At 46.8% G+C, this 12236-nt stretch overlaps 1 protein-coding gene across 2 annotated transcripts in view; it reads right to left on the bottom strand.

Moving 5' to 3' along the window:
• Positions 1–1954: 1954 nt before the first annotated feature.
• The window catches only part of SHPK (sedoheptulokinase), a 32647-nt gene continuing 22365 nt past the window's right edge, over positions 1955–12236 (bottom strand). For both annotated transcript variants that reach the window (XM_027624750.2, XM_027624751.2), the window contains exons 5-7: positions 11471–11646; positions 8231–8431; positions 1955–4599 (exon numbers count right to left, since the gene is read on the bottom strand). In XM_027624750.2, the coding sequence (XP_027480551.1) occupies positions 4187–4599; positions 8231–8431; positions 11471–11646 (790 nt within the window). In that variant the 3' untranslated portion in view covers positions 1955–4186. The remainder of the gene's footprint in view (positions 4600–8230; positions 8432–11470; positions 11647–12236) is intronic.

The raw sequence follows: 12236 nt of genomic DNA, 5'->3' as shown, positions 1-12236 counted from the left end.
TGCACTCCAGAAGTGAATGGAGCTGGCCACCTAAGCCAGGGAGGGATGAGGCATCCACTCAGCACCCAAAAACTGAGCCCTGCTCTGCAGAGCTGGGACCCAGGGTGGGGCTGGAAACAAAAGGGAGAAGAGATCAGGAGCATGGGCAGAGAACGGAGGCAGGAGAGGAGGTCCAGCTGTGCCAGACGCCCACTGCATAAATTTGGGCTGATAGCTGAAGCTCTGGGCCTGCTTCCTCATCCACAAAATGGGCGAGAGCACCTGCCCTACCTGCTTTATAGGGCTTTTCTGGGGGATTAATAAGGATACGGGGTGTGAATGGTCTCTGTGAGCTGGTGAAGCTCTAGGCAGGCACGACGGATTATGGTTCTCATCATTATTTCAAATGAGAACCGCATCTGCTGACTGTTGAGCTGTATCTGACCATTAGCTTGAGGTTGTGACTAATTGTTTTTTAATGAAAAAAAAAAAAACCCAAGATTTGCTTAATGTTTCATGACTCATACAGTGAGCATCTCTAAACCCAGAATCTCTCGATTTCAAAGATGTGATCTGTCCATCTAACTGTGGCTGAGACAAGAGGTCAGGTGCAAACTGCCCTCTTTCCTGAAGGACCACTGAGCACTAGCAAACCCACAGCAATTGAGTAGGGTGAATAAGCTGGTCTCTGCCCTCAAAGAGGCCAGGATGCATGAGGAGGAAGATCTGCTAGGCTCTCTCTGACACTTTACTGAGTGGGGGGCCCTGTAAAAGTCACAAGCCAGGGGCCAATATGCCATGCCAACAGCAAACACTGAGCAGGGTCCCGGATGTCAGCTGCAATCATAATCCAGTGAGAAATATGCTGTCGGGGAGTCTGTATAGCAGGAAGATGGCACTTGAGCTGGGCCTTGGTATGATGTTCAGCCCCGGGAGGACATTCCAAACATGGGCATCAGCCCAAGATTAGGCAGAAGGACAGATCAGAGAACAGCTTAAGAGGAACCCTTCCCTCAAGCAGCTTTCAGTCCAGTTGAGAAGAAAAAGAGAGAACATGAAAGCCACATAAACATATGGATCTAGTCATAGTCAAGGGCCAAAGGAAGGGTAAGGGGGGCAGCTTCTGTCCCCCGGCTGGTTCGGGCCACCATGTCTCACAGGCTGCTTTCTAGGCCCCTCCAACTGGGCCCCTGCCTTCCGCAACACCTGTTCTCCAATCTAGAGTCTGGACACTGGCAGTTCTACTCCCGAAGCCCATGAAGCTGTCCTCCACTCCACTGCCCACAGGAGAAAAGTCTAAACCCCGCCATCTGGCACCCAAGACCCCTCACAGTCTGGCTGACATTTCCAGTCACAAGTGCTACCACACCCTTTCATATGCCCTATAACCAAGTTACACCAGACAATTCATCACACCCTGCTCATGCCAGTCTTTCATGTCAACACATTTGCTCTCTCAGCCCAGAACACTGAAGGAAGTGGGCCCTGGGGCTGAATCCTAGGGTTATGATCCTGGGTGGGTTACATAACATTTTTGTGTCTCGGTTTCTTCATCTGAGAAATGAAGATAATAGTACTCACCTTCTAGGATCACCATAAAGATCAAATAGGTCCGAACAAGTGGAGTTTAGATTGGCTCCTCGTACAAAGCAGGTACTCAAAAAGTGTTAGCTGTTGTTGGTATTGATGGACTGAAACTCTCCAAGGTTTAGCTCAGTGTCACTTGAGAATGAATTGTTCCTCCTTCTGCACACACACAAATCTGTCCTAGTGTTTATTTCATTCCCTAGTGATGGAAATTCAACAACTCATCATTGTCCTGACAGAAAACCCAGCTCCTAGTGGGTGTTGATAAATGTGTCAGTCTGTGCTGGGTGCAGTTGAGCCTAGGTACGGTCTCTAGGGTGGCTGTAGTGGTCCGGATACACTGAGTTATGCTGTGGTAACAAACAACCCCCAAATCTCAGTGGTTTCAAACATCAAAGGTTTATTTCTTAGTCACACTGCACGTTGCTCATTCATTGGTGAGGGTTCTCCACCACACGGTCCTAACATGGAACCCAAGCTGACAGAGCCCTTCTCTGGGACACTACCCGTCACTGGTGGCAAAAGGAAGGGAATGTGACACATCACACACTGGCTCCTAAAGGCCCACACAACTGGCCTGAAGGCACAGAACAAGTGACACACTCCTGCTCACGTTTCACTGGCCCAAACAATCAGGTAGGCAAGTGTGAGCCTACAGTGTGCCTGTAAGATCTGGACGTGGGCAGGCAGTCAAGGCCAGTTGCTCATATGAGGATCGTGCTGGTATCAAACACTGGTACCTTCCAGGAATGACAGCAAAAGCAGTGAGTGGTTTGTGACTTCAGGCTGAAGAAACGAGGCCCTGGGAACTATGTTCAACCCCCCTGCAGAGGCCCAGGCCAGGTGCAATAAATACAGCAGCAGGGCTCTGAGCTGACAAGCTTGGACGGCACAAGGCTCAGCCCTCAGAGATAGAGGGGACATGTGGAAAGGGAACAGGGAGTCCCAGCACCACACTGGGCACTGGGCTGGGCTTCCTGGCCTTGCATCCAGGTTCTCCTCTTACATTGACAGACTCCATCCACAGCACTCTGAGGACACAAGACAGGCTGCCTCCCCGAAGTCGGAGGGCCAATTCCTCCTGATGGACAGGGCTGTTACCTTTCAGCCTATTCCAAGGTGGCTTCTCTCTCACAGGCCTCCCACAGGGGCTCCAAAATAATGGTGTCGACTCATTCTAGCTGAGAGAAAACTCACATGACTTTCCTGAGTGATCTTCAGCCACTTGTCCTGGCAGAACTGTGGGGCAAGCAGGGGTTTTCTATAGTACAACCTACAAATGATCCTCAGGGCTGTGTCCAACCTCCCAAACCAAGCTCTGCAGCTATGCCATAATTTACAACAATCCCAAAGAAGACAGGTATGTCTTATTAAAGGTACAAGGCTCTGGAAGAATGAGCTTTAGTATCTAAAATCCAATCAGCATGGCCAGGCAGATTAATCTAAGAGCTTCGGACAATCACATGATTCATAAAGTGACATTTACAAAGAGACAACAAGACTGCTTCCCAGACTCATAGTTGCCCAGATGCCTCAGAGTCAGGCCTGCCTGAGCCTTGGGATCACTCTTGGGAGTCTGGAATTAGATGCAGCAATGATGGCTTTCTCCTGGAAGCCATGCCATCCATGTTCATGCCTACCAACTACAGGAAGGTTTAAGATGCTCTGGGATCCCTGCAGGGATGCTGACTTCAGGGGGATGCTTCTGCAGGCCAGGACACATAGTGGCCCAGCAAGGCCTACACCAAGAGAAAAAAAGGCTAGGGCCGCAGGATAAGGGGTTCTGAGTAAATTGTCCACCCTCTCTGACAGGAGCATGCCCAGACACATCCCTCTGTTGGAAAGATTCCCAAGAATGTACAGGGCCAAAAACACTGCTGCCCAGACACACCCTGAAAAGGGGTCCTATTGGTGCCTGGTCAGACTCTTAGGAACGATGTGCCTGAATGGTGGGGCCATGCAGCATCTGTCTCCCTCGCTGGTCATGCTACCCCCCCCTTTCCTTCCCTGCTATGTGCCTTTGAGCCATATTATCTTGGGCCACGCCCTGCCTCAGCTAACCAGCTGTGGCCGAGGGAGAACAAGAACGGGAGGGGGACTGCTGGGGCACATGGTACGATCCAGGAGGGAAGGACTTTTCCAACAGCGCACGTGACCGAAGTCTGGGCTTCACGTCCCAAAATACAATCATCCCAAAAGCTGGAGCGGCAGGGGGTGGGGGGTGGGGGGGCCTTCTTTTCTTATTTGGAGGCTTTTTGGTGCCTGAAGTCACATTTATTTTCTCTTTGTCTACAGGTGAATCACAGAAGAGCCTGCTGACCACGATGCTGGGCTACTGTTCCTTTTCTTTCTTTGTCCCTCTCTCTTTTTTCCATATTTACATTTGCGACCAATTCCCAAGTGAGTCTCTTAGAAAGCACTGATTTGGGATCTAGTTGATGAGTCCTGGCTGCATTATTAGAGGATGAAGGTAGGTTCTTGGTCAAGATGGTGCCCTGAAAACAAGCTTTGCTTAAAAGCTGCCCAGAAAACTGTCCAGGAAAAGGATGACCACAAGGTCATGTCAGGAATGTTACTTAGATAACATTTGCAACAGTCTTTTGGCCAAAGGATGCACTGACTAAGACTCCCTCTGGTTAAGATTTCTCTGGAGCATGACCACAGCTGCCCCCACAGCTGCGTCCACATCCTGCCCAAAGGACACTGGGAAGGGAAAAGCCCTCTGCACCTCCTCCTTCAGCACCTCATTCCTGGACAGTGCACTCCCACTGCCAATCACCCGCTCCACACCCCACTCCTTGAGCTGTTGAAATGGAAGCATGGAGTGCAAGTTTTGAACAATGCCTCGGCACAGGGCCCGGGTCACATGCCCCAGGGAGAGATCAGAGGAGGAGATTCTGGTCACTGAGGCCAGCTGGTCCGGCAGGTGCCTCTCGCCCAATACCGTTGGAGTGATAGTTAGGCAGGTGTCTCTTTGCTGTGCAGCTGCCTGGATCATACATGAATACACAGTGGATTCTTCGACCTCTAGACCTTCCAAGAACAGAAAAGACCTGTGTGAGTTCATGCACCCCTTGCTATAGGCTGAGACAGTACAGAATTCCCAGGGGGGCAGCATAGTTGTGTGCCTGGGGTAGGCCCTAAGATTCTGTAGTTGTTCTCTACTCCTAGAGGAAGCCAGTGCTGCTGGCCCAAGAAGTAGAAGGTTCTAGACCAGTGCTTACCAACACTTAAGGGCATAACAATCACCTGAGGAGCTTTTATAAAATGCCTACCCCACCCCACCCCATGGCCAAATCATCAGCATTCTGCAGGCAGGACTAGGACATCAACATTGTTTTTAAAACTTCACAAGTGTTTCCAGAGTGCAGCCAGTGCTGAGAGCCACCACCCCAGTGTCACCGTGAAGTCTCATTGGCAGCACATTTAACTTATACAAACTCAGCTATGCACACTTGGGAATGAGAGAGAGGAAGAGGGAGAAATAATTTAAATATCAGTCAAAATGTGAACAGCAGAACTCTGGTTAAATATGCCAGAATCAGGGCACCTGGCTGACTCAGTCAGTAGAGCGTGTGACTCTTGATCTCCGGGTTGTGAGTTCGAGCCCTATGTTGGGCATGGAGCCTACTTAAAAAAAAAAAAAAAAAAAAGCCAGAATGAATACTAATCTTTCCCCTTCCTCTAGAAATTCTACTAAAATCTCAGAAAAATCACATGCTTGATGAATAACCTAGCACATGTGTACAAGTATACAAATCTGTAGGACTGAGTCCTTGGAGAACTGCTGGTTCAAAAGATATGTACATCATAATCGCCCTGTAGAAGCTGGACCAATTTACACTACTACTGCAGTGTGTAAGAGGGATTATCTCTCCACATCCTAGGAAACATAGTACATTGAAAACTTCTGAAAGAATAAAGAATATAAAGCCATAAAATTATGGGGGAAAAAAGGAAAAGAAGATGAAAAAGAAAAAAAAAAAAACAGATCAATCAAATAGAAAGCTTTCAAATAGAAAAGCTCCACCTGACTGGCTCAGTCGGTAGAGCATATGACTTTTGATCTCAGGGTCATGAGTTCAAGCCCCACACTGGGTATAGAGATTACTTAAATAAATAAAAACTTAAAAAAAAAAAAGAAAGCAGAGAGACTGGAGATATGATGATTAAATGCAATGTGGTATCCTGAATTGGATCCTAGAACAGAAAAATGACATTAGTGGAAAACTGTCAAAACCCCAAGAAAGTCTACAGTTAAAAGAAGAAAACAATAAACGATGTGTTTGTATGTCCTTAATAAAAATTCCCAAAAGGATGTTAAAGAAATGTTAAAATAAAGTGTTCTTCCTCACTGGGAAACATTTGAGCCATGACCCCAGCCTTGGGGGGCACCTGAAGGAAGGAGTATAGCAGCTGAAGGTCTCAGAGACCTGGCTTCTAGTCCTGTCTCTGCATCCCTTGGCTTACCACCTCATCCAATTCTACTGTGGGGATTAAATGCTATGATTTGCCAAATATTCACGTCACAGGCTTAGAACCACAGGCCATCAGAGCTGAAGAAACACCAAAGGGAAGGGACTTGCCAAGGCCACATAATGACTTGACAGAGCTGAGAACTGAGGCACTCTCCCAGGTTGCACCACCACTATGCTTATTTAACAAGCAGTTATACCACACTTATTATGGGCCAGACATCATTCTAAGTGCTCTGCAATATAACTCATTTGATCCCCACAGTTATTTAAGGTAGATCTAGGATAATCCCTTTCCAGATGAAGAAAGTGAAGAACAGAGGGGATAAGCAACCTGCCCCAAAGCACAAGAAAGTGGCAGAGCTGGGATTCAAACCCAGGCCACCTAGCTTCAGAGTCCCTACTCTAAACCGCATGAGGGTGGAACTCCCTGTTTCCTAACTTCTGGAAAATAATGCAAACCTAGGGTATTCTGAATAGAGAGTTTTATTTTTATATCTTATGCTTTAATATTTCCATATCTGGTTAATAAATGTAATGTCTCTTATCTCAACAAACCTTACTGTATTTGCATCTATATATTTTTTAAAGATTTATTTTATTTATTCATTCATTCATTCATTTATTTTAGAGAGGGAGGAGGAGCAGAGGGGAAGAGAGAGAGAGAAAGAGAATCTTGAGCACACTCCCTGCTAAGCACGGAGCCCGATGCTGGGCTTGATCCCACAACCCTGAGATCATGACCTGAGCCAAAATCCAGAGTTAGACACTTAACCAACTGAGCCACCCAGGCACCCCTATTTATTTAGTTTAGAGAGAGGGAGAGAGTACACGTGAGCAGGGGGAGGGGCAGGGGGAGGGGCAGAGGGAGGGAGAGAGAGAATCCTCAAATAGACTCCATGCCAAGTGCAGAGCCCTATGGGGGGCTGGATCCCAGGACCCCGAGATCATGACCTGGCCAAAATCAAGAGTCAGACGCTTAACTGACTGAGCCACCCAGGCACCCCGGCACCTATGTATTTTTTAATCAAATGACATTATTGTAGAAATTTCTTAAAAGGTTAAATTACGTACAATACTAACCTTCAAAGTCCTCAGTTTCATCAAAACAAGAACCATGAAAATGCAAGGGACTTTTCTTTTTGAAAGCATCTTACAGAGAAATTAAATAATATTACCATCTCTTTCAGGGGTAAAAATAACAGTCACTTCTGCGTAAAGATAAGACCGGTAGGTCAACTCAGTCAACAATTGACAGAGCCAACCAGTTAAAACAGTATCTAAATACAGGGCTTGCCTGAAGGTTCTGATGACTGGTTCTGCATCTTGAAAACCTTTTCTGACACAAGGCAAAACAAAATCAGAGTTCTGTTCTCTTAATGACTCATTCCTGAGGGGATCTCAGCCAAGGGGGCAGAATTCCCCTGAAATCCTGACATCCCTGGCCAGCCGGAAAGCACTGACATGGGTCAGCAACACTTGTCTGCACAAGCAGTTTGAGCTTCCCACGTGCTCCCTACCGCCCATGCCTCACCTTGTTACTACGCTGAAAGCTTCCTGGAGTGACCTGATTTAGAGCTCCTACAGGTGGGCCAGTGATTTCCCTAGACCTGCATGGCTGACCAGAAATTTCATTCCTACCTTAAGGGCTTGGAAAGGGAAAGGGAACCTCTCCTGGAAGGAGGCTACATGTTTCTCTGCAAATGAAGAGCAGAGAAAGGCCCGATCTAGTCTACCCTGAAGAAAGCAGGAGGGCATCAGACTTTTCAGGGATCCCTTCCAAGAAAGGGAGTCAGGAACCACTTGCCAGGAATAAATGCTATAAGGATTTTATAATATTGTAAAATACCAGGAGTCTTTTCACTCATCCATGTTTGATCATTTTATTTTCAGCTCTCTGCAGTCATCAGAAAGGGATGGTGAGCTACTGACAAAGTAACCAGTGGGCAGGGGAGAGCCAGGAGACCAGTCAATGTTAGAGGAAAAGGTGCTCCCTCAGAAAAAAAGAGGTGACGGCACCTCAGCAAAAAAGGCTACAGGCCCAGATCCCTAAAGAAGGAAGGGATGTGCTGGAGCCGGGCTGGGTGTGACACATGAATCTAGAAGCTTAAATAACACAGGCAGCACCAAGACACTGCCGCATTGAAAGGACAAGCGGGGAACACATCACCATGTGGGCAACACCTTACCTAGATCCGCCATCCACTGGACCAGCATGTGGACAAACATGGCCAGCACGTTGCCCCCATTGAGTGACGCTGCCACCACCAGGTAGGTCCTGTCAAAGTACGGGAAGTAGGTGACTGGAGCCGCAGGGTCTGGAGTCTGCGCCGGCTGGAATCCTGAAGGCATGGAGGTTGCCAACTGAACTGAAGTGCTGATGTTGAGAACTGGGGTCCAAGGAAAGCAGAAATTAGGCCTGTCCGGCTGACTCAGAGGTCACAGGTCACAGTAGGGCAAGGGGAGAGTGTGCTGGTTTAAAAAAAAATGTTTTCAAATTCTTTGAGACTCCTCCTTTCAGGAGGTAGAGCCTAACTAACTTCCCCCATCCTGTGAGTGTGGGCTGGACTTGGGGACTTGCTTCTAATTGAGAAAATAAAGCAGAAGTGACCCTGTGTGACTTTGGAGCCCAGGTCATAAAAAGGCACTGCAGCTTCTGTCTTGGATCACTTGCTCTGGGGGAGGCAGGCACCATGTCATGAGCAGCCCTGCGGAGAGGTCCATGTGGCAAAAAACTGAGGCCTCCTGCCAAAGCTACGTAAATGAGCTGAGAAGTAGATCCACCAGGCCTGGTCACGCCTTTGGATGACTGCAGACCCAGCTAAGCAACAGCTTAATTGCAATTCCATGAGAGACCTTAAACCAGACCATCCAGCAACATCCAGATTCCTGACTCTCAGAAACTATGAGAGATAATAAACATTTGCTGCTTTAGGCTACTAAGTACTGGGGTGATTTGTTACACAGCAATAGACAACAATGTACAGATAGTAAGACCTCTCTCAGCCCAAGTATTTGACTCTCTGGGGAGGTTTCATTCATTTTTAGCAAGTGCCACCTCCTTCTCATATCCATGGTGTTTTTCTTTTTTTAAAAAAATTTTTATTGTTATGTTAATCACCATATATTACATCATTAGTTTTTGATGTAGTGTTCCATGATTCATTGTTTGTGCATAACATCCATGGTGTTTTTCTTAACCTCCTCCACCAGCAGGGGAAAAGCTCCCAGACTCAGCACGGAGGGAATGATTTTCTCCTCTGGATTGAGGCCAGGGCCTATGGACTGCCCTGCAAGTCTCTTCTCTTCCATTTCTCACAAGACCTGGCCAAAAAGCCTGTTCTTCTCAGTCTGTTGGGGTCTGAAATAACTTGAGATCAGCATGTAACTTTCCTACCTACTAGGAGGTTGGAAGCAAGGAGACTGAAAACAATCTTGGAAAGCCAATAACCTTTACTTTCTGCCACATCAAGCCTTTCACCATGACTCTATACCAGAAGCAACATGCCCTCCACCTGTCCCCTCAAGTGGAGGTGTCAAGGACGGAGGCCACCCAACTTTGCCCATGGACACAGAACAAGTGAGCACAGCCAGCAGACCCAGTCTGGAACCAGAGACTACAACCAGCTCAGTGAAGAGGGAGCCCAATACCTACTTTCTTCCCATTTGACTAGTCCCTCACTTACTACAGAGAAAGCACATTTACATCCAGGCACAGGACAGCCCTCTGTCAAGGGAACAGCCTACGATTTGAAAACCACCAAGGTAGAAAGAGCCAGGCTCTTTATAGGCATCATCCCAGTGTGTCACCACAACTGTCCCATGAGAAACATATCATTGCCCTCATTTTGGATGATGACAAGGGCTCAGGAAAAAAAAAACAACCTGCCCAAAGTCACACCGAAGGAGAAGAGGGGCTAAATTCTCACCCAGGCCAGTGGGCTGGACTCCAAAGTCCATGTGAGTTCCTTGACATTCACACTTTGAGATGAAGGGATATGGGCAAGAGATGCCATATTAGGAAAATTAAAAGTCACAGAATAAATTTAGCATATTTTCCTGAAGCATTGATTTTAGTTTCACTCATTTGTGGAACATAAGCAATAGCACAGAGGGTTACAGAGAAGGGAGGGAAAACTGCAGGGGGAGAAATCAGAGAGGGAGATGAACCATGAGAGACTCTGGACCCGGGGAAATGAACTGAGGGTCTCAGAAGGGAGGGGGTAACAGGGTGATGGGTACTGAGGAAGACACAGGTTGTGATGAGCACTGGGTGTTATATGTAACTAATGAATCATTGAACACTGCATCATCAAAAACTAATGACGTACTAATGATGTAATGTATGGGGATTAACATAACATAAAAAAAACTAATGATGTACTATACAGTGGCTAACTGAACATAATAAAAAAATTAAAAAGGGGGATGCTGACATATGAAAAAAAACTGGGGAGAAAAGGTTTTGAACAACTGTTGGCCTTAAGAGATTTTATCACATATATGTGCAAACAAAATAGGGAGAATTTCACTTTTCCCTCTCAGCTAATTTTGAAATTATGAATTTATGAATAATGCTGCTAAGAACATCTTTGTGAAGTGTTTGTGTGGACATGTGTCCAGTTCTCTTGGGTGTGCACCTAGGACTGGAAATGCTAGGTCGGGTGCTAACTCCATGTTTCACTTTTGAGGAACTGCCAGACTGTTTTCCAAAGGGGCTATAGCATTTTACAATCCCAGTAGCATGTTCTTACATTTTTTAATGGTTAAGAAGAAATCAAAAGGAGAAGAAAATTTCATGACACATGAAAATGCTATGAAATTTGTATTTTAGTGTCTATAAATGAAGTTTTATTGAAACACAGCTATACCCCTATTCATTTATGTATTAGCTATGGCTGCTTCATGCTTCAGCAGAGTTGAGTTGTTAGGACAGAAACTATATGGCTTACAAAGCCTAAAACATTTACAATCTGGCCCTTTACAGAAAAAGTTTACCAAGCCCTGCCCTAGACTGCAGCCTCCACCTCACTGTGACTCTTTTACCCTGAATGCAGAAAGACTGCACTCCTAATCAGATCGGATGGAACTTCCATTGACAAAGACACAACAAAAAACCCTAATCTACTAATCTACTTTTTGGGTCACGGAGTTATGCAGAAATCAGCCAACTAGAGAGAGTCAATTCCCTTACCTGGCCCTAAAGAAGAAAAACACAGACTGTGGTCAGGGACAGAACTTGCCCTGCTGGATTGTAAGCTCCAGGAGGGGCTTCACCCGCAGGGAGGAGGCTGTTTTTCATGTTCACAGAAGAGTGATCAACAGGATGCTGAGGCTGCTGGTTACAGGTGCCCCTTGGGCCCTCACACAGAGCTGGAGCTTAGGAGGCACCAGTAGAAGTCTGAGGAGCCAACAAAAGAAAGACTTACCTGCATCTGTCCTTTTGGCCATACAGGAATAGACGGAGGCCTGTAAATCACCCAAGGCCACGCCCACCCGTGTCCCCTGTGGGATTTCAAACCAGGCACGGGAAGTTCTGCCCGCCACGCTGCCGGCCTCAGCGATGTCTGGGAGCAGGTGCACGGGAAAGCCTGAGGCCCTCAATCTGCAATCCAAAAATGGACAATGCATTTACCCGGAGCTGGATTTTGGGTCTTTGTTGTTTCCAGGAAGCTCAGTGAAGGAAAACCCTACAGGACACACATACAAGAAAGGAGGGTAGAATCCAGTGTTTTGACAGAGGGCCTCTGTGGCTTTTTTTAAACCATGAGAAACAGACTTGCATTTTTTAAAAAGTGAACACTGGCTTTCAAAAGCTTGGGACTGGCCTTCCAGGGGCGAAAACCACCAGTTTAAGCAGGGGTGATCAGGAAGAGTCAGAAAGAGCCAGATGTCACCACTATCTGGCCTTCTGTGTTTGAAGGGAACATACTCTGCAAAGGGAGACAGAGTTTCAGCACAGTTATAGTCAGTTAGCACCGGCCAAACCAAAGTCAGACCCATCAGTCTCCTGAACACCAACTGCATTCATCACTCGGGGTTAGTAAACAGGGGACTGTCAATTTTACACAACATGATAGAAAGTCCTTTACCTGAACTACCAGGTGCTTTTTGTTTTTTTACAGAGCTCAGAATTTGGAACCTGAAGGAAGTGAACTTAGAGGGCACAGGATTCCTGGATCTGAAATGGCAAAC

This window comes from Zalophus californianus, chromosome 16 (assembly GCF_009762305.2).
Source record: "Zalophus californianus isolate mZalCal1 chromosome 16, mZalCal1.pri.v2, whole genome shotgun sequence".
Lineage (NCBI taxonomy): Eukaryota > Metazoa > Chordata > Mammalia > Carnivora > Otariidae > Zalophus > Zalophus californianus.
This window is presented reverse-complemented; position numbering and strand designations above follow the sequence as displayed.